Source organism: Choloepus didactylus, chromosome 21 (genome assembly GCF_015220235.1).
Source record: "Choloepus didactylus isolate mChoDid1 chromosome 21, mChoDid1.pri, whole genome shotgun sequence".
In the NCBI taxonomy this organism is placed as follows: Eukaryota; Metazoa; Chordata; class Mammalia; order Pilosa; family Megalonychidae; genus Choloepus; species Choloepus didactylus.
The window spans coordinates 3,224,413-3,245,497 of record NC_051327.1 but is presented as its reverse complement, the minus strand read 5'-3'; the positions used below and the strand labels follow the sequence as shown (position 1 = coordinate 3,245,497).

At 43.0% G+C, this 21,085-nt stretch overlaps 1 protein-coding gene across 2 annotated transcripts in view; it reads left to right on the top strand.

Annotated features, from left to right (window-relative positions):
- OTOA (otoancorin) overlaps positions 1-21,085 on the top strand; it is a 76,703-nt gene that overhangs the window by 25,212 nt on the left and 30,406 nt on the right. Inside the window, exons 12-18 of one of the 2 annotated variants that reach the window (XM_037815314.1) lie at positions 647-786; positions 2,827-2,950; positions 5,537-5,752; positions 8,351-8,518; positions 9,674-9,814; positions 12,290-12,348; positions 12,537-12,654. In XM_037815314.1, coding sequence (XP_037671242.1) covers positions 647-786; positions 2,827-2,950; positions 5,537-5,752; positions 8,351-8,518; positions 9,674-9,814; positions 12,290-12,348; positions 12,537-12,654 — 966 coding nt within the window. The remainder of the gene's footprint in view (positions 1-646; positions 787-2,826; positions 2,951-5,536; positions 5,753-8,350; positions 8,519-9,673; positions 9,815-12,289; positions 12,349-12,536; positions 12,655-21,085) is intronic. The other variant, XM_037815315.1, reaches the window with a different exon arrangement.

Genomic DNA, 21,085 nt, shown 5'->3' with positions numbered 1-21,085 from the left:
ATTTCTAAGATCAAGAGGCAACTTTTCTTCATCTCAAAATGTAGAGCAGGGAGGTAAAGTCAAAGTACCAACACTAAGAGGGAATTTTATATGGACAAGCCACACAATCCACAAGAGGGAGACAACTTTAAACACAGAATAACATGTCATCAAAATATATATACTGCAAAATCTAGTAGAAATACAAAGGAAAATAGAAATGAACTCTAGAGTAGCAGAGGACCTCAGTGTGACTCTCTTGGGCATGTAGGCAGAAAGTAAACCATATAGAGAATATGGATGACATACATATGTATAATATATATACACATATATATGCCAAACTTTGTATATTACAGAGAGAACACACACTCTTTTCCATAACCTGAGGGCCATTTATAAATTCTCTCATCTATTAAAGACAATCTGATTCCCTAAAACAGAAATTTTGTGGACCTCATTCTCTAACCCCAATAAAACAAATCTAGAAATAAATTTGCAAATATTAGCTAAAAGAAAGTTGAACAGTTGGATTGAAGAGGAAACCAAATTCACACTTACAACATTAAGAAGTCAGTGCCCCCGAGCACCCAGCGTATCCACTGGGGTGGATCTGCATTGGACCACTTCAGCTCTCCTCACTGATCTTCTCGTCCTTGCCTGCCAGATTGGGCTGTTTATCAGCTACGACAATGCCACCAAGCAGCTGGACACAGTTTACGACATCACACCTGAATTGGCCCAGGCGTTTCTGGAGAGGATTGGCTCCTCCAACTTTGACATGAGAAATACCTCTACCATCCACAGGCAAGGACCATAGGCTCCGGAGTCTTGGAGCTGGTTCCCAAGATGTGATCCAAGCACCAGCTTCCTCTGAGCAGCAAAAGACCATGGGAGGGGAGGAAAGGAGGTGGCGGGTCCATCTCCTTGAATAGACCCACATCTCTGTGCATTTGAGGGAAGGTGTTTCCCCGAGGAGGCATTACCATTTGAAGAGAAGGGGGTTATGAAAGGGGGAAGGGAAAAATGCTTTCTGAGCATCTCCTGTGTGCTAGGCAATTAAACAACCTTGTTAAGTGCTAACATGCCAGCTCAAATGCTCAGTACTTGGCCCATTCCAGAATGAATGGGTACATTTCCATTAGATTGGGTCTAGTGTTGGAAATAGTTTGTGGGCCTGCATATTTGTGAACCCCTTGTTTCTAGGCCCTCAGGTGGGGAACCCCTGGGTAAATGGTTGTAACATGATTCCCAGGAGCCATTTCCAAGGGAGGGCCAGGAGCTTTGAGCCTGATGACTTCAGAAAGGGTAGGATGTCAAGCAGGGCTGGAATGGCAAGGAAGGGAGCTTGCCAGGGGTGGGGTGGTAAGCCCTCTTCTCTCCATCTCTCAGGGCCTTACTGTCACATTGCTTCCTCTAACATCCCCATATTGCCTTAAATTCTTTCAAATGGGCCACTTTTGGAGAATGTACTCATATGAGACTTAAAGTGTCTTCCCCCATCACTTGTAATTTTCACCCATTTAGCAGTGCTCCCATTTTTCTGTGATTACACAAAAAATAAGCTAGTAGTTAACTACATGGGCTTGGAACCAGACTTCCCAGGTTCACTCCTGGCTCTGCCCCTTATGTGTTGTGTGATCTCGGCTGTGTTGCTTCTCCTCTCTGCCTTTACCCATCTGTAAAATGGGAGCTAGTAATCTGCTGACCTCATTGAGGTCCTTGTAAAGTTTAAATGTGCCCATCACATAGTAAGTGCTTAAGAAATAGTGATCTTAACCTGATTATTAATATTGTCTTCATTTTCCCTGAGTCTTCTTTTCTCCGGGTTAAGCATGTCTCTTTTTTTCATCAGATGATTTTTTAAACCCTTTGCTGACTTGGTTGTTCTCCTGTGGACATGTCTGGGTGTGTCAATGTCTTTCTGAGAGCATGGAGCCAGGTCTGAGTGTGGAGCCAGGTGGTCCAGCCATGCTGAGTCAAGTAGAGTTCATACTAACTCCAAGAGCCTTCATTAATGAATGAGTGCTTAGTATCTACCAGACATTATGCTAATCAGTTGATATGCCTCTTATTTAACTCTCAAGATAATCTTCATTCCCTCATTCATCGTATTTATTATGATGTGCTGTGATGAACAAAGCAAACCTCCCTTTTATTAAAGACTCAGAGAGACAGGGCCACCCTGTACAGTAGTACATGGTGTACACTGCACAACTGAGTGTAGCAAAGCAGCCTTGTAGAGTAGTTAAGTAACTTATTGGAGAGCTGTGCTTCAAACTCCAGTTGGCCTGAGTCTGTGTTTCTCACTACTAGGCTTATTGCTCCCAGATAGACCAGGGTTCAGATCTCACCTCTGCCACCACACTGCTCTGTTTCTTCTTTTTTTTTTTTCAGCCCTTCTGAACTGAATCTGGATGGGTAGGTAGGAAAGGCATCCTGGAATACATCTCTGCCTCAGAAAATACCTCAGGGTGGACAAAGCCCTTATCCCCATGTTGATAATGGGAGTTTTCTATGGCTAACTCAGCACCTTTGTTTTCTGGTGCCCTTTACTGTACCTGGAGGACAGATGGCATTGGTTGGATGGATCAAGATTTAAGCCTCAGCTCCTTTACTTGCCCTAGACAAGTTGCTTTATCTTTGAGTCTGAGTTCTCAGTTTTCCCTTCTGTGAAATGGGGTTAGGGTTGTTGTGCTGAGATGCTTCAGGTAAAGGGCTCAGTGCAATGCTCCAGAAGCCGTAGCTGCTTCGACCCTGTCCTCAGTGGTTCTAAGTGCAGGGTGTGTATGTGCCGTGGTCCCCAGCTCTGAGCCCCCTGCCAGCCTCCCTTGTCTCCTCTCATAGGTTGGGTCTGCTGGTTTGTTTCTATGATGACCTGGAGTTGCTGGACGCTGCCATGGCCCAAGTCCTCCTTCATCAGATGATCAAGTGCAGCCACCTGAGGGGCTTCCAGGCCGGCGTTCAGAAGGTGGGAGGCAAGGCCTGGGGGGTTCTGCCTTGGTTCCAGCAGCCAGAGAAATGGGAGAACAGCTCTGCCTGGCCTTTGAGAGAAAATGTGTAGGGGTGATCAGGATGTGTGTCTGGCCACAGCAGATGGGATCTCAAATACTGGGATGAACTTAAAATGGGGAGAAATGACAGAAAACAGAATAGGAAAAAACCTTGGGTAGGTGTATTCGTTAGGGTTCTCTAGGGAAACAGAACCAACAGGAGATATCTGTAAATATGAGATTTTATAAAAGTGTCTCATGCAACTGTGGGGATGCATGAGTCCAAATTCTGTAGGGCAGGCAGCAAACTGGCAACTCTGGTGAAGGTGTTTGATGAACTCCTCAGGAAACACTTCGCTGGCTAGCTGAAGAAGTGGAGGTCCTCTCTCTCTCTCTCTCCCTTGAAAGTCTTCAGCTGTTTGGATTAAATCCAGCTGATTGACTTCTCTTATTGTGGAAGATACTCTCTTAGTTGATCGTAGATGTAATCAGTCACAGCTGCAGCCAATTGACTGAGGATTTAAAAAACCAGCCTTCTGGTTTATTGACCAGCCATAAATGTCCTTGCAATAATGGTTAGGCTAGTGCTTGCTTGACCGGACACCTGGAAACCATCACCAGGCTAAGTTGACACATGAACCTAATCATCACAGTAGGTAAAAATCCAACCAGAGCAGCCGTCTCAAATTTTAATGTGCATAAGGATGACCTGGGGATCTCAAATGCAGACTCTGATTCAGTAGGTCCAGGATGGGCCTGAGACTTTGCATTTCTGACAAGCTTCTGAGTGATGTTGAAGTTGTGGTGCAGGAGTTGCAAGGAGATAAAAGCCGTGGTTCTTGACCCTGGTTTTGCAGTAGTAACACTATACACAGGCTCCACCCCAGGGATTCTGAGGATATTGGTCTAGGGTGGCCTAGGTATGTATGTTTTAAAAGCTCCCAGGGTGATTCCATTGCAGCCAGGAATTACTGAGTTCCTAGACCAGGGTTCTGGACAAATTGACAAATCCAAGCTGTCTCATTTTCCCTTCTCCCCTTTCCATCCCTCTCTTCTTCCTTCTTTCTCTCTCAGTTCTGCCCTGGCCATTACATCCTTTTGGTCTGTCTCATTTCATTTCTATTGAAAAGATGACATGAGAGCGATATTAAGGAAAACTTTGGTAACGCCATCAATAATTCCTTAGTAGTTTTTAATATGTAACCGCAAAATCCTCAATCATATGTGATGTTTGACATGACAGCCATCTATCTCGGTAAATGCATATTTTTGTTTTCAAGGAAAAGAATCTCTTTTAAGAAAGCCCAAGCCAAATAAGAAAATAAATATATTTTATGGCCACAAGGGTAGCTGTAGCAGCCCTGACCAAGAAGAAAACCAGTGGCAATCAAGAGAGTCAGAGAGAAAATGAGAAAACCCTTTGAGATTATCTAAGCCAGTGATTCTCCAGTTTGGGGGTGCATCAGAGTCACCTGGAAGACTTGTTAAAATAACACATTACTGGTTTTCTGTCTGTGATTCAGTAGTTCTGGCCTGAGGCCTGAGAATTTGCACTACTAACAAGTTTCCGGGTGATGCTGATGCTTCTGGTCTGAGGCCTACCCTTGGAGACCCACTGCTCTCACCCACCCTTTCGTTTTACAGATGTAGGGGAAAGGGATTTGCTGAATATAGAGAACCCTGGGGGCTGTGACAGTTGAATTTCTTCTACTTCACTCTGCTGCCTCCTGGTGGCTATTTCAATATTGCCTGGAACAGAACAGTTGCGTGCACAGATCTGAAATGAATATATTGTTCATACAAATTCACCTGTTAAAACATGAGTTATTGTCAGGCTTTGCCAAGAGCTCATATTATAACAAACAGGTTTATCACCATCTCTACTGGAAATAATTGAGAATCATTTGTGACTATAACTAGGCAGGCATATTATAAAATAATTATTAAGGTGATCATAGAAATGTGCAAACGTGTAAGATGTAATTTTAAGTGAAAAATATAGAATGGAAAATTTCACTTCCATTCCTATTACAACTATGTGAAAACTACGTACTCTATTTATGTAAAGCATAAAATGTCTTGGAAGCATACACAACCAATTGCTAATCATAGCTATTTTCATGTAGTAAGATTATTTGTAGTCTCTTACTTTCTTGTTTTGTTGAGAATTAGTTTTACACAGATTATATATTATCATGAAAAAATTGGATATTTCATGCATGAAAAGCAACCATGTATGTGGAAATAGAGTTCAAAATCACAAAAGGAAAATAGATACCATGATAGTGGGATGGGGTTGTGGGTGTCATGAACAGAATTTCCTCCTGCCAGGCTTTAAAGTTGACTTAATAAAATTAATTTTTAAATAAAGCACAAGGTGAATTAGTGGCCGGGTAAAGCCAAGGCTGGGGCAGTTGTTTCCCTGGGTGTGCTCATGGCCAGGCACGGAGGAAACCCTCTCCCCCTTGCCTCTGGGCCCAGAGTCCTTACACCCCGGGATGTGGTCAGAGGGTGCCCCTGCTTGGTCTCTATGGACCCTCATTCTCAGCTTGCTCCCTTTCCAGCTCAAAGCCGACCTCCTGGACATTGCCACAGAGAACCAGACCCTCAATGAAACGCTGGGCTCTTTGTCGGACGCGGTGGTGGGTCTGACCTGCAGTCAGCTGGAATCCCTCTCCCCAGAGGCTGTGCACAGTGCCATCTCCACCCTCAACCAGGTTTCAGGCTGGGCCAGGAGCCAGATCATCCTCTTGTCTGCCAAATACCTGGCCTATGACAAGGTCAGCTGGAGCTTCTAACTCTTCTTTGGTGTCCCGAGACTGAAAGTCCAGTTGTACACACAAAGCAGGGGGCTGCCAGGAGGAGACTGATGAGCAGGACTGGCTGGGTTCAAATCCTCACTCTGCTGTTTACCAGCCATGCGTCACTGGGCAGTTTGGTTGACTTCTCTTTGCCTCAGTTTCCCGATATGTAAAACAAGGATAATAGTAGTACTTACCCCATATATTATTGGAAGGATTATGCAAGTTAGCGTAGATAAAGAGGTTGGAACAGCATGTGTTATAGAGTATGAGTTCAACAAGCGTTAGCTTTCATTGAGTCGTTGATGGATGTGTGGGATCAACCATGGGATTTTCTTGCTTGTTCAGGCTGTTAACATGTCCCTATTCTGGGATCAGAGATAATGCTATTTTATTCCAGTCTTGGGCTGCAGGAGAGGAATTATCACTGCAGAAGGTCATGTTTGGAGGGGATAGGAGCCTTAGTCGAAAGAGCTCTAGGCCCCAGCAATTTGAGCCTTAAACTTTCTGATATCCCTCTTTTTTCAGTTCACATCAGTAAGCCACTTCTGAGGATGCAAACGGGCTCATAAGGATTGGATTGGGACCATTTCCAGCATGACAATAATAAACATTTATTAAACACTTAGTCTGTGTCAGGTTTGGTTCTAAGTGCTTTAAGCATTTAATCTTCCCAACAACCCTATGAGGTTGGTACTCTTATAATATTCATTTTCCAGGTCATCCATGTGAGGCAGAGTGTGTTAAGTGGGTTGCCAAGGCCACATAAAAGGGATGCGGCTGGGATTGAACCCAGGGCATCTGGCTTTGGAGCCTGTTTGCTCAACATCCATGTTTCACTGTCTCCATCAGGACTCCAAGACCGTTGCTTACTCTTTCTTACTTTCTCACCCGGCCAAGGCTGGCCCACTGGTTGTGTTCCTTCTAGCCACAAGGTGAAGGCGTGTAGCCTTTATTTTGATGGCATGTGGCCCTTCCTGGTTTGGGGCCTACATTGGGGCCACATGGGCTGCCTTGACAGGTCTCTGTGAATTTGATTCTAGGGAGCTGAAGGGTACTAGCTCCTCCCAGACAAAGCAGTTTGCCTTTTCCCTAGTATCCAGCTCTTCTTTACCAAGGGGTGAGGCAATTTTACTCGGAAGCCAAGAGCCTGAAAGGTTCTGCCTTCTTCAGGGACAGCAAGAGATGATCCATTCCACAGGGAATAACTAAGGAAACCACTCAAAATCTCTTTGTAACCCAAGGCGGGCCATTGATTATATGGAAAGCTATCTAGTGTCTTCATGCTGACGGAGTAAGAAAAAAGTGTGGTCTCTGATAGGGCACTTAGCTACAATCATATTTTTCATGAAAAATTGGATTTATATCCTGAAACATTTCTTTATTTCACCTCGAAGCTTCTGCATGGAATAGACAAAGTGTGTGTGTGTGTGTGGCTTGTCAAATTCCCGTCGGGTGACATAAATGAGAAGCGTGGTTGCCACACAGCACTTTAAGAAGGGTAGGGGCTGGGTAAACTGAGAGCTCCTGACTCATCCAAAGGGGTGGCTGCCAGCTCGGCTCTTGCCAGTTGTTGCCGTGTGGGGACATGGACCCAATAGTGCCTGATCTTTGGATTTTCAAAAAAGAGAAATTCAAATATGGATTTTTATGTGAAATTCTCCAATTTTAACCTGTTGTGAGTTCAGTCAAATTAAACAGAAGACACCCACGTCTCCTGGCTCGCTGTGGCTCAGAGAGGACAGCAACCCTCCCAGCTGAACCCTTATCACACTTCTTGCTGCTTTCATATTTTTTATTGTGGTCATATATATTCTTATATGTATATAATAGAATTTGCCATTTTAACCGTTTTTAAGTGTACAATTTAGTGGCATTAATACTTTTAGAATGTTTGCCACCATCACCACCTTCCTTGACTAAAACGTTTGCATCACCCCAAACAGAAAATTCTGTACTTACTAAGCAATAACTCCCAGTCCCTCCCCACAGGCCCTCATAACCTCTAATCTACTTTCTGTCGCTATGAATTTACATTTTCTACGTATTTCATGTAAGTGGAATCATGCAATATTTGTCCTTTTGTGCCTGGGTTCTTTCACTTAACCTAAGGTTTTCAAGGTTCATCCATGTTGTCACATGATTCAGAACTTCATTCCCTTTACGGCTGAGTCATATGCTGCATTTGTTTATCCATTCATCTATGGATGGACACGCGGCTGCTTCCACCTCTGGCTATTGTGAATAATGCCGCTATGAACACTGGTATTCTAGTATATGTTCAAGTCCCTGCTTTCATTTCTTTGGGGTCTATGTCCAAGAGTGGACTTGCCGGGTCACATGGTAATACTATGTTCAATTTTTGAGGAACTGCCAAACTGTTTTCCGCTTTTCTTTTTTTCATATTTAATTCTCTTTCCCTTTAGAAGGAAGGAAGGTCTCTGAGGGCAGCCTCTGCCTTGCTCATCTGTGCCTTTAGTGCTCAGCCCGACACTTGCCATGCAGTTGGGCTTAGTAAATGTCTGCGCGGTGCGAGACCAGAGCAGCTCCTCACCCTCGTGGCCGGTCCTCTCCCAGGTGCTGTCCTTCTACAACGTCAGCCAGATGGGTGTGCTGGTGGCTGGGGTTGGCACCCAGGCCTTGTACGGCATGGACCGTAGGGACCTCTTGCAGACCCTGAGAAGTCCCGTCTCCCAGCACATGTCTGATCTGTCACCTGCCCAGCAGCAAGGCATCCTCAGCAAGGTGAGAAGATGCCGTCTGGTTCTCAGCCATGTGGCTCACAGAAGATGTGGTTTGGGGTTTTCTGAGTGGGCTGTGGCTTTGGGCCATTCATTTAGGACTGGGATTGTCTCAGCCCTCAGTGTATGGGGTCGTTCTGAACCTGGAGAGTCCCTTCTCCTGATGGTTCCACCTCCCCTCCTTCCCAGATAGAGCCTGTTTAGTCATGCTATGTTTCTTCCAAGACCCCACCCCTTTCCCTAGCCAGTCAAATCTGGAAGCTTTCCTTAAATCAGGTTCTTGATTGAATAACATTTAAAAAGTTTGTTCCTCGAATCCAAAAATGAATCCTGATTTTCTTGGAGTGCTTCTGAAAGCCCCTTCCATGATCCAAAGTCATGCTGACATTCCTTTCTCTCACTTAGTAGAGGGTCTTTTGGCTGTCCTATTCTATCAGACCTGTTACGTTCAGTTGCAAAATATGTTAGAAACAAAACCCAAGGGATTTGTCCTAAACACAAACAGTGCAGGTAACAGTAGCATTTATAGTTAAAGTAAGGAGTTTGAGTTTTGGAGTGAAGACAGACTTGGACATGAATCTCAGTTATTGCCTTTGAATAAAATTAATCATTATTCTTTTATTTTGGTAGCATATATGCAACACAAAATTTCCCATTTTATCCACTTCCATGTGTACAATTCGGTAATATTAATTACATTCACAATATGGTGCTACTGTCACCACCATACATTATGAAAATTTTTCATCACTCCAAACAGAAACTCAGTTCTATTAAAAATTAACCATTTAAAGTGAACAATTCAGTGGCATTTAGCCCATTGACAATGCTGTGCAACCACCACCTCTATCTGGTTCCAAATATCTTCATCACCCCAAAAGAAAACCCCATGCTCATTAAGCAGTCATTCCCCCTTCCTCCCTCCTCTGATATCCTGCAACCACCAATCTGCCTTCTGTATCTATGGATTTACCTTCAGCCAATTACTCTCTTTATCCCTCAGTTTCCTTACCTGTAAAATGGAGTTGACAGTAGTCATTACCTTCTAGGTTTGCTGATCTGATCTGATGGGTTTTATTGCTCATGAAGCACTTGATACAGTGCCTGGTCTTTACCCAAAGCTCTATGCTTTGGGCACATTTCCTTTCACTTTTGGTAGATGATTGAAGCAGAAGATACTGCCTCAGCCATTGTGGATATACAAGGGGCTTTCTTTAAGGAAGTGTCTCTCTACGATTTACGGAGGCAACCTGGATTCAACTCTACGGTCCTCAAGGAAAAGGAGCTTCGGAGGAGTCAGGTATGACCACGATGCCCACAGATTGCTCCTGTGTTTCTGACTGTCTCTTTTCTGGGAAAGTTCTCTCTGAAGAACTGTTTAGTAAAATACATTGATTTATTTGTGATTAAACCCAGGAGGCAGAATAGCATGGCGTTAAGATGTTAGACAAGACCTGAGCATAAATCTGCCATTTACTAGCATTGGGGAAGCTGCTTCTCCTTACCTGGCTTCAGTTTTCTCATGTGAAAAATGGGGATAATTTCTCAGGTGAATCAGTGATATAAGACATATCCCTCTACCACCTGGCACATGGGAAGTGTGCTATAAATACTAGCTGTTATTCCGTGTATTATTAAATGCTGCCAGCATCGAGGCCACTTGGGAGTGGTGTGCCAAGTCTTCCTTTCCATTCAGCCAACCATTCATTTCATTCCTTCACCAAATGTGTATCGAGCACCTACCTGCCCTATGCCAGGCACTGTTTGCAGTGGTGGGATTGCAGACGTGAACTTAAAAGACAAAAACTCCTGCCCTCTTGGAGCTCCCATTCTAGTGAGGGAGACAGACAATGAATAAGACTAGTAACTAAAATACTCTATTAGATAGTGATGAGTGCTAAGGAGAAAAATAAAGAATGTAGCAAAGGAGTTTCAGAGAGTGTGGGGTGAGCGATTTTAGGTGGCGTGGTCACAGATGACCTCACCAAAAGGGGCATTTGAGCAAAGAACTGGGGGAGGGCGGTGAAGCTACCCGGGGAAGTAAGCTCAAGGCAGAGGAAACAGGTAGAGCCACGGCACTGATGCAGGCAGGGACCTAGATGTCTGAGGGAGAGTGAGGTGATCTGGGGGGCTGGAGAGACTTGCAGGCCATTGTGATGACTGACTTATACTCTGGGTGAGAAGGGAAACTGAGCTACCAGAGGGTTTTGAGAAGGGACGTGATATGACATGGTTTAAAAAGGTTCACTTGATTGAATTGGATCGGGAGCGAGGATGGAAGCCGAGAGACTAGTTAGGAGCTTGTTGCATAATCCAGCTGATAAACAGTGTTGGCTTGGACCAGGTGGTGGCAATGCAGGTAGTGACAATCGTTTAGATTCTGGATACATTTTGAAGGTAAAATCAACAGAATTTGCTACCAGGTTGGATGTGGGGTGTGAAAGAGAGCTAGGCACCAAGGTCAAGGATGACGTTCCAAATTTACGTGGCTTAAAATGATAGCAATCTTTTTATTTTTTTCTTGCATGGTTCTGGGGGTCCTAGCTTGGGGTTTCTCATGGGGTAGCTGGGCTGGGATCCTTTGAAAGTTCCTTCATTCGTGGAGCTGACTGGGCTAGGAAGACTTGAACAGCTGGGGCATATTTCTCTATGTCCATTGACCTCTCCAGCATGGTGGCTTTAGGGTGGCTGGACTTTTTACATGGGCAGTTCAGGGCTCCCAGGATGTGTGTCTCAAGAGAGAGAACCAAGCAGTAGCTGTACACCTTTTGTGACCCAGCCATGGAAGTCACATAGCGTCACTTCTGTTGCACTATGTTAGTTGAGGTGGTCACAAAGACCCACCCAAGCTTTGGTGGAGTGGACATAGACTCCACCTCTTGATGCAGAGCAGCGACATTCTGGAAGAGCATGTTGGACAGGAAACATTATTGCTGCCATTTAGGAAAATATATCCTAGCCATGCATAACATGATATTTTTATCTCAGCCACTGAGGTAATGAGTTACCATTTCTGGAGTTGGGGAAGACTGTGAGAGGGCCACGGAACTTAACCCTGTGGCCAAGAAAATCTAGAACATGTAGAACATTCAGAACCTTCCTCCTCTGCTACTCCTTTTGCCAGGATCTTTACAATACTTCGAGGACCTCAGCTGCCACGTTGCAGATGCCTTTGCCTGACTCTAGCTCATAATTTATGCTGTTTCGGGAATTACATTCAGAATTTCAGAGTCTATAAAATAGACAAATGTTGTACTTGATTGCTTCTGCAGGTTAGGCATTCTGTAAAATTACATTCCTTAAAACAAATGACTCCCCTGATTGCTGTGTATTGTTCTCTGAGAATGCTCATCAGGGAGGGTTCGAGGGGAGTGTATGCTGTGAGCGGGAGATACTTTATCGATGGTACTTTCTGGTCCGTCCAGGTCTGTTCATCCATCTCTTGCTTTCTGGGATGCTGTGTTTTCAGGAACTAGCAGGTGGGGCTACAGGGAGTCCTCACCTGGTCGGCAGCTTCTTAAAGCACAGTAAGCAAACCTCTGGCCTGGCTGCCCAACATCTTTGCTCCTCGTTTGGCTCCTGGAGCATAGGGAAATACCTGGGGTGTGAGGACATGGGTTCTGGAATTTCACTGTCACCAGTTCAAGTCCCAGCTCTGCCACTTGCCAGTTGTATGGTCCTAATGCTAAGCCTCCATTTCTCCCCAACAGGGCCTCCTGGTGCCAGACACACAGTGAGGGCTCCATCAACACTGGCAATCATTCTCTTCCCTCAGGCCTTGTTCCTGTATGAGCTTCTGTCACAGGTGACCAGGAGGCCGGGTGAGCTCCTGAGGTAGGAGAAGGCAACTCAGGCTGGGAGCTGCAGAGCCCTTTGGATCCTTACCCCTGAGGAGCTGAAGTTCCCAGGAGGGAGGGCTAGACAGCTGCATCTGCCCGGGTCAGACCACATCTGCCCTGTCTTGCTCCATCTTTCCTCTCTCTTCCCACCCCCTTCTCCTGGCCCCTTGTTCTATTTTCTAGTACAGGGCAGCTGGTCAAAGGCGTGATGTGCTCGCACATTGAAGACATGAGTGCAGACTCCTTTCTGGCCCATTTCCAGCATTTTGAGAATAACCTCTCCCTGCTGTCACCGTACCAGGTACTAGCGAGGCACTTTCCTGCTTCTTTCCTCTCTCCCTACCCCAGTCGTTGTTCCTTGGTGGAACTGTGGCAGCTAAAGATGTTTATGCCAAGAACTCTTCAAGCACAAGTGATGATTTGAAAAATGGCCAAACATTGACCAGGGTTTTCTCAGTTTCTTTTTCAAAACGTCAAAATACTAATATCACTACGGCCAAAGAAAGCTTCAACAGATTGGTCCTTCTGTACTAATACAAATACATTTGTAAGATATACCATTTTGCATGTTCATAATTATGTTCTCCAGGACTGAATGTAATCCCTCTTCCAACATTCTTATCCTTTCCAGGGGTAGCCTTCATGGGAAACATGCTCTAAGAACATTTTCTTTTTCATTTAAAATGCTATTTTTCAAACTGTTATGGATACTTTTTTTTTTTTTTTTTTTTTTTTTTTTTTTTTTTTTTAAATCATCATTTTATTGAGATATATTCACATACCACGCAGTCATACAAAACAAATTGTACTTTCGATTGTTTACAGTACCATTACATAGTTGTACATTCATCACCTAAATCAATCCCTGACACCTTCATTAGCACACACACAAAAATAACAAGAATAATAATTAGAGTGAAAAAGAGCAATTGAAGTAAAAAAGAACACTGGGTACCTTTGTCTGTCTGTTTCCCTCCCCTACTTTTCTACACATCCATCCATAAACTAGACAAAGTGGTGTTTGGTCCTTATGGCTTTCCCAATCCCATTGTCACCCCTCATAAGCTACATTTTTATACAACTGTCTTCGAGATTCATGGGTTCTGGGTTGTAGTTTGATAGTTTCAGGTATCCACCACCAGCTACCCCAATTCTTTAGAACCTAAAAAGGGTTGTCTAAAGTGTGCATAAGAGTGCCCACCAGAGTGACCTCTTGGCTCCTTTTGGAATCTCTCTGCCACTGAAGCTTATTTCATTTCCTTTCACATCCCCCTTTTGGTCAAGAAGATGTTCTCCGTCCCACGGTGCCAGGTCTACATTCCTCCCTGGGAGTCATATTCCACGTTGCCAGGGAGATTCACTTCCCTGGGTGTCTGATCCCACGTAGGGGGGAGGGCAGTGATTTCACCTTTCAAGTTGGCTTAGCCAGAGAGAGAGGGCCACATCTGAGCAACAAAGAGGCATTCAGGAGGAGACTCTTAGGCACAAATACAGGGAGGCCTAGCCTCTCCTTTGCAGCAACCGTCTTCCCAAGGGTAAAACTTATGGTAGAGGGCTCAACCCATCAAACCACCAGTCCCCTATGTCTGTGGTCATGTTAGCAACCATGGAGGTGGGGTAGGCGAATATCCCTGCATTCTCCACAGGCTCCTCAAGGGGGCACTACATCTTTTTTTTTTTTTTTTTTCCCCTTGTTTGTCTTTTTTCTTTTTTTTTTTTTTTTTTTTTTTTTAACTTTCCCTTCTTTTTTCAAATCACCTGTATGAAAAAAAAAGTTAAAAAGAAAACAAACATACAATAAAAGAGCATTTCAAAGAGACCATAGCAAGGGAGTAAGAAAAAGACAACTAACCTAAGATAACTGCTTAACTTCCAACATGTTCCTACTTTACCCCAAGAAAGTTACATAATATAGCAACATTTCAGTGAACTTGTTCCTACTACAACCATCAGAAATTAACAGACCATAGTCATTTCTGGGCATCCCCAGAACGTTAAATAGCTTATCTGTTCTTCCTGGATTATTGTTCCCCCTTCCTTAATTGCTCTCTACTGCTAGTTCCCCTACATTCTACATTATAAACCATTTGTTTTACATTTTTCAAAGTTCACATTAGTGGTAGCATATAATATTTCTCTTTTTGTGCCTGGCTTATTTCGCTCAGCATTATGTCTTCAAGGTTCATCCATGTTGTCATATGTTTCACCAGATCGTTCCTTCTTACTGCCGCGTAGTATTCCATCGTGTGTATATACCACATTTTATTTATCCACTCATCTGTTGAAGGACATTTGGGTTGTTTCCATCTCTTGGCAATTGTGAATAATGCTGCTATGAACATTGGCGTGCAGATATCTGTTCGTGTCACTGCTTTCCGATCTTCCGGGTATATACCGAGGAGTGCAATCGCTGGATCGAATGGTAGCTCTATATCTAGTTTTCTAAGGAACTGCCAGACTGACTTCCAGAGTGGCTGAACCATTATACAGTCCCACCAACAATGAATAAGAGTTCCAATTTCTCCACATCCCCTCCAGCATTTGTAGTTTCCTGTTTGTTTAATGGCAGCCATTCTAACTGGTGTTAGATGGTATCTCATTGTGGTCTTAATTTGCATCTCTCTAATAGCTAGTGAAGCTGAACATTTTTTCATGTGTTTCTTGGTCATTTGTATTTCCTCTTCAGAGAACTGTCTTTTCATATCTTTTGCCCATTTTATAATTGGGCTGTCTGTACTATTGTCATTGAGTTGTAGGATTTCTTTGTATATGCAAGATATCAGTCTTTTGTCAGATACATGGTTTCCAAAAATTTTTTCCCATTGAGTTGGCTGCCTCTTTACCTTTTTGAGAAATTCCTTTGAGGTGCAGAAACTTCTAAGCTTGAGGAGTTCCCATTTATCTATTTTCTCTTTTGTTGCTTGTGCTTTGGGTGTAAAGTCTAGGAAGTGGCCTCCTAATACAAGGTCTTGAAGATGTTTTCCTACATTATCTTCTAGGAGTTTTATGGTACTTTCTTTTATATTGAGATCTTTGGTCCATTTTGAGTTAATTTTTGTGTAGGGGGTGAGGTAGGGGTCCTCTTTCATTCTTTTGGATATGGATATCCAACTCTCCCAGCCCCATTTGTTGAAAAGACCATTATGGCTCAGTTCGGTGACTTTGGGGGCCTTATCAAAGATCAGTCGGCCGTAGATCTGAGGGTCTATCTCTGAATTCTCAATTCGATTCCATTGATCTATATGTCTATCTTTGTGCCAGTACCATGCTGTCTTGGCAACTGTGGCTTTATAATAAGCTTCAAAGTCAGGGAGTGTAAGTCCTCCCACTTCGTTTTTCTTTTTTAGAGTGTCTTTAGCAATTCGAGGCATCTTCCCTTTCCAAATAAATTTGATAACTAGCTTTTCCAAGTCTGCAAAGTAGGTTGTTGGAATTTTGATTGGGATTGCATTGAATCTGTAGATGAGTTTGGGTAGAATTGACATCTTAATGACATTTAGCCTTCCTATCCATGAACATGGAATATTTTTCCATCTTTTAAGGTCCCCTTCTATTTCTTTTAGTAGAGTTACGTAGTTTTCTTTGTATAGGTCTTTTACATCTTTGGTTAAGTTGATTCCTAGGTACTTGATTTTTTTAGTTGCTATTGAAAATGGTATCTTTTTCTTGAGTGTCTCTTCAGTTTGTTCATTTCTAGCATATAGAAACATTACTGACTTATGTGCATTAATCTTGTATCCCGCTACTTTGCTAAATTTGTTTATTAGCTCTAGTAGGTGTATGGTTGATTTCTCAGGGTTTTCTAGATATAAGATCATATCATCTGCAAACAATGACAGTTTTACTTCTTCTTTTCCAATTTGGATGCCTTTTATTTCTTTGTCTTGCCGGATTGCCCTGGCTAGCACTTCCAGCACAATGTTGAATAACAGTGGTGACAGCGGGCATCCTTGTCTTGTTCCTGATCTTAGAGGGAAGGCTTTCAGTCTCTCACCATTGAGTACTATGCTGGCTGTGGGTTTTTCATATATGGTCTTTATCATGTTGAGGAAGTTTCCTTCAATTCCTACCTTTTGAAGTGTTTTTATCAAAAAGGGATGTTGGATTTTGTCAAATGCTTTTTCAGCATCTATTGAGATGATCAATTGATTTTTCCCTTTCGAGTTTTTAATGTGTTGTAATACACTGATTGTTTTTCTGATGTTGAACCATCCTTGCATGCCTGGAATGAACCCCACTTGGTCATGGTGTATGATGTTTTTAATGTGTCTTTGGATTCGATTTGCAAGTATTTTGTTGAGGATTTTTGCATCTATATTCATTAGGGAGATTGGCCGGTAGTTTTCCTTTTTTGTAGCATCTTTGCCTGGTTTTGGTATTAGATTGATGTTAGCTTCATAAAATGAGTTAGGTAGTGTTCCATTTTTTTCAATGTTTTGAAAGAGTTTGAGTAAGATTGGTGTCAGTTCTTTCTGGAAAGTTTGGTAGAATTCCCCTGTGAAGCCATCTGGCCCTGGGCATTTATTTGTGGGAAGATTTTTGATGACTGATTGGATCTCTTTGCTTGTGATGGGTTGGTTGAGGTCTTCTATTTCTTCTCTGGTCAGTCTAGGTTGTTCATATGTTTCCAGGAAATTGTCCATTTCTTCTACATTATCCAGTTTGTTGCCATACAGTTGTTCATAATATCCTCTTATAATTTTTTTAATTTCTTCAGGATCTGCAGTTATGTCACCTTTTTCATTCATTATTTTGTTTATATGGGTCTTCTCTCTTTTTGATTTTGTCAGTCTAGCTAGGGGCTTGTCAATCTTGTTGATCTTCTCAAAGAACCAACTTTTGGTGATATTTATCCTTTCTATTGTTTTTTTGTTCTCTATGTCATTTATTTCTGCTTTAATCCTTGTTATTTCTTTTCTTCTACTTGGTTTAGGATTGGTTTGCTGTTCATTTTCTAGCTTCTTCAGTTGATCCATTAGTTCTTTGATTTTGGCTCTTTCTTCCTTTTTAATATATGCGTTTAGTGCTATAAATTTCCCCCTTAGCACTGCTTTTGCTGCATCCCATAGGTTTTGGTATGTTGTGTTCTCATTTTCATTCGTCTCTATATATTTAGCAATTTCTCTTTCTATTTCTTCTTTAACCCACTGATTGTTTAGGAGTGTGTTGTTTAACCTCCAGGTATTTGTGAATTTTCTAAGTCTCTGATGGTTATTGACTTCTAATTGTATTCCATTGTGGTCAGAGAATGTGCTTTGAATGATTTCAATCTTTTTAAATTTATTGAGGCTTGTTTTATGTCCCAGCATATGATCTATTCTGGAGAAAGTTCCGTGAGCACTAGAAAAGTATGTGTATCCTGGTGATTTGGGATGTAATGTCCTGTAGATGTCTGTTAAATCTAATTCATTTATCAGATTGTTTAGGTTTTCAATTTCCTTATTGGTCTTCTGTCTGGTTGATCTATCTATAGGAGAGAGTGATGTGTTGAAGTCTCCCACAATTATTGTGGAAACATCAATTGCTTCCTTTAGTTTTGCCAATGTTTCTCTCATGTATTTTGTGGCACCTTGATTGGGTGCATAGACATTTACGATTGTTATTTCTTCTTGCTGAATTGCCCCTTTTATTAGTATGTAGTGGCCTTCTTTGTCTCTCAAAACATCCCTGCATTTGAAGTCTATTTTATCTGAGATTAATATTGCTACACCTGCTTTCTTTTGGCTGTAGCTTGCATGAAATATTTTTTTCCATCCTTTCACTTTCAATTTCTTTGTGTCCCTGTGTCTAAGATGAGTCTCTTGTATGCAACATATTGATGGTTCATTTTTTTTGATCCATTCTGCGAATCTATATCTTTTAATTGGGGAGTTTAATCCATTTACATTCAACGTTAAAACCGTGAAGGCATTTCTTGAATCGGCCATCTTATCCTTTGGATTATGTTTGCCATATTTTTCCCTCTCTCTATTAATATCCTTTATTGTACCCATACCGAATCTCTTTAGTACTGAACCTTTCTCCAAGTCTCTCTGTCCTGTCTTTGTTTCTCTGTCTGTAGGGCTCCCTTTAGTATCTCCAGTAGGGCAGGTCTCTTGTTAGCAAATTCTCTCAGCATTTCTTTGTCTGTGAAAAATTTAAGCTCTCCCTCAAATTTGAAGGAGAGCTTTGCTGGATAAAGTATTCTTGGCTGGAAATTCCTCTCTCTCAGAATTTTAAATATATCGTGCCACTGCCTTCTCGCCTCCATGGTGGCTGCTGAGTAGTCACTACTTAGTCTTATGCTGTTTCCTTTGTATGTGGTGAATTGCTTTTCTCTTGCTGCTTTCAGAACTTGCTCCTTCTCTTCTATGTTTGACAGTGTGATCAGTATATGTCTCGGAGTGGGTTTTTTTGGATTTATTCTATTTGGAGTTCGCTGAGCATTTATGATTTGTGTATTTATGTTGTTTAGAAGATTTGGGAAGTTTTCCCCAACAATTTCTTTGAATACTCTTCCTAGACCTTTACCCTTTTCTTCCCCTTCTGGGACACCAATGAGTCTTATATTCGGACGCTTCATATTATCTATCATATCCCTGAGGTCCATTTCGAGTTTTTCAATTTTTTTCCCCATTCTTTCTTTTATGCTTTCATTTTCCATTCTGTCATCTTCCAGGTCACTGATTCGTTGTTCAACTTCCTCTAGTCTTGTACTATGAGTGTCCAGAATCTTTTTAATTTGGTCAACAGTTTCTTTAATTTCCATAAGATCATCCATTTTTTTATTTAGTCTTGCAATGTCTTCTTTATGCTCTTCTAGGGTCTTCTTGATTTCCTTCATATCCCGTACTAGGGTCTCATTGTTCATCTTTAGTTCTTTGAGTAGCTGCTCTAGGTGTGTCTCTTCTGGTCGTTTGATTTGGGTGCTTGGGCTTGGGTTATCCATATCGTCTGGTTTTTTCATATGCTTTATAATTTTCTGTTGTTTTTGGCCTCGTGGCATTTGCTGTCCTTGATAGGGTTCTTTTAGGGTTTGTAGACCAGTTGAAGTCCTTATCTCTAATTTATCAGATCTACAGCTTCGTGGAGTACACTTTCTCTAACTAACCAGCAGGTGGAGTCCACGAGCCACCTGTTCTCCACAAGCCAGATCTCCCCTGCTTAGCCTTTTTGGTGAGCGGGGGAGTGAGTCTTGTGGGGCCCGATTGGTGTCCCAAGCTTGCGTGTGTAGTTGGTGTTGCCTGCCCTGTATGTGGGGCGTGTTTCTGGGCAGTTGGGGAGGGGGGGTGGCCCTAACAATCAAATCTCCCTGATGATCCTAGAGTTTTAAAGCTACTGCAATAGTCTAATCCTTCAGTTCAGTCCTGCCACAGTTTGTCTCTGCCACTGACCCACAAGTCTTTGGTATTGGCGTATGGCTCCTGAGACTTGCAAGTGGGCCCCTCTTCCAGGCTGTGCACCCCGGGTCCTCTGTTGAGGGATGACTGTGCTATGTCACAGGTGAGTGCCGTCCCCCCAGGGCAGTTCTGGGCTGCTGGGCTGTGTTGGGAAGCTCCCAGTCTGCTCAAATGATGGCTGAATGGGGCTCTGTTAATTCACACTGCTCCCCCTTCCCAGCTCTGGGACATTCAGCTGAGGTTGCAGGGAAGGCTAATGTCCACGCCCAGTTTTGTGGTGTGTGCCTGTTATTTGAAGCACTTCCGTCACACTGGGTTGTCTGGGGCAGCTCTGGGCTATGGGGCTGGCGATGGGCAGGAGTGTTTCCTGTCCACCAGGATGGTGGCTGTGAGCGGACACCCCCCTTTTCTTGGGAAGTTGTGTTGTTTAGTGAATTTTCTCAGCCACTGGATTATTGCCTTTTGTCTCAGAGCTCTCTTATTTCTGCTCTTGACTTGACGTGCCCAAATTTCAATTCTTTGAAGCTTTCTGTATTGAGCTTCTTAGAGTAATTGTTTTAGAAAAAGCAAAAAGGATTTAAAAAAAAAAAAAAAAAAAAAAAAACGGCCCTCCTCAGAGATCTAATGGGTTATTGAAATGCTAATAGACAAAGCAACCAGGGCCATTAAGGAAAGGTGCCCTGGGCGGAGAGATCAGCCTTGCTTCGGGATTTGCATATGCGCCTCAAGGCCTGATCTCCGCCCTTCCCCTTTCTGTGTTCACCAGAACTCCAAAAATCCTCTGCTTTTACTTTGGAGCTTCTCGTGTTGTTTTCCTTCTATGCCCGTCTCCTCTCTGCTGGGCTGGCTGCTCTCAGAGTCTCTGGTGTCTGGCCTCAGTCTATCTATGGTTGGAGTTTGAATCAGTAGAATGAGTTTCCGATGAGAGCAGCCACTGCAATTCTCCCTTCTCCTTCCTGGAGCTGACAGCCCCTCCTCCCCCGGGACTGAGCCTGGCAGGGAGGGGCGCGGGTCCCCTGGCCGCAAAAACTTACAGATTTCGGTGATCTCAGCAGTTCCACGTTTTCATGAGTGTTGTATGAAGTATGCCCAAAGACAGATTGCTCTGTGGTGTCCAGTCCACGCAGTTCCTGGCTTTTTACCTACTTTCCTGGAGGAGTAACTAAAACATACAGCTCACCAGTCTGCCATCTTGCCCCGCCCGCACTATGGATACTTTTTAATGCTCTGGAGAGATCAGAGGCAGTACTGACTTAAAAAAATTTATTATGGCAACATATATGCAGCATAAAATTTCCCATTTTAACCACTTTTAAGTATACAAATCAGTGGTATTAATTACATTCACAATGT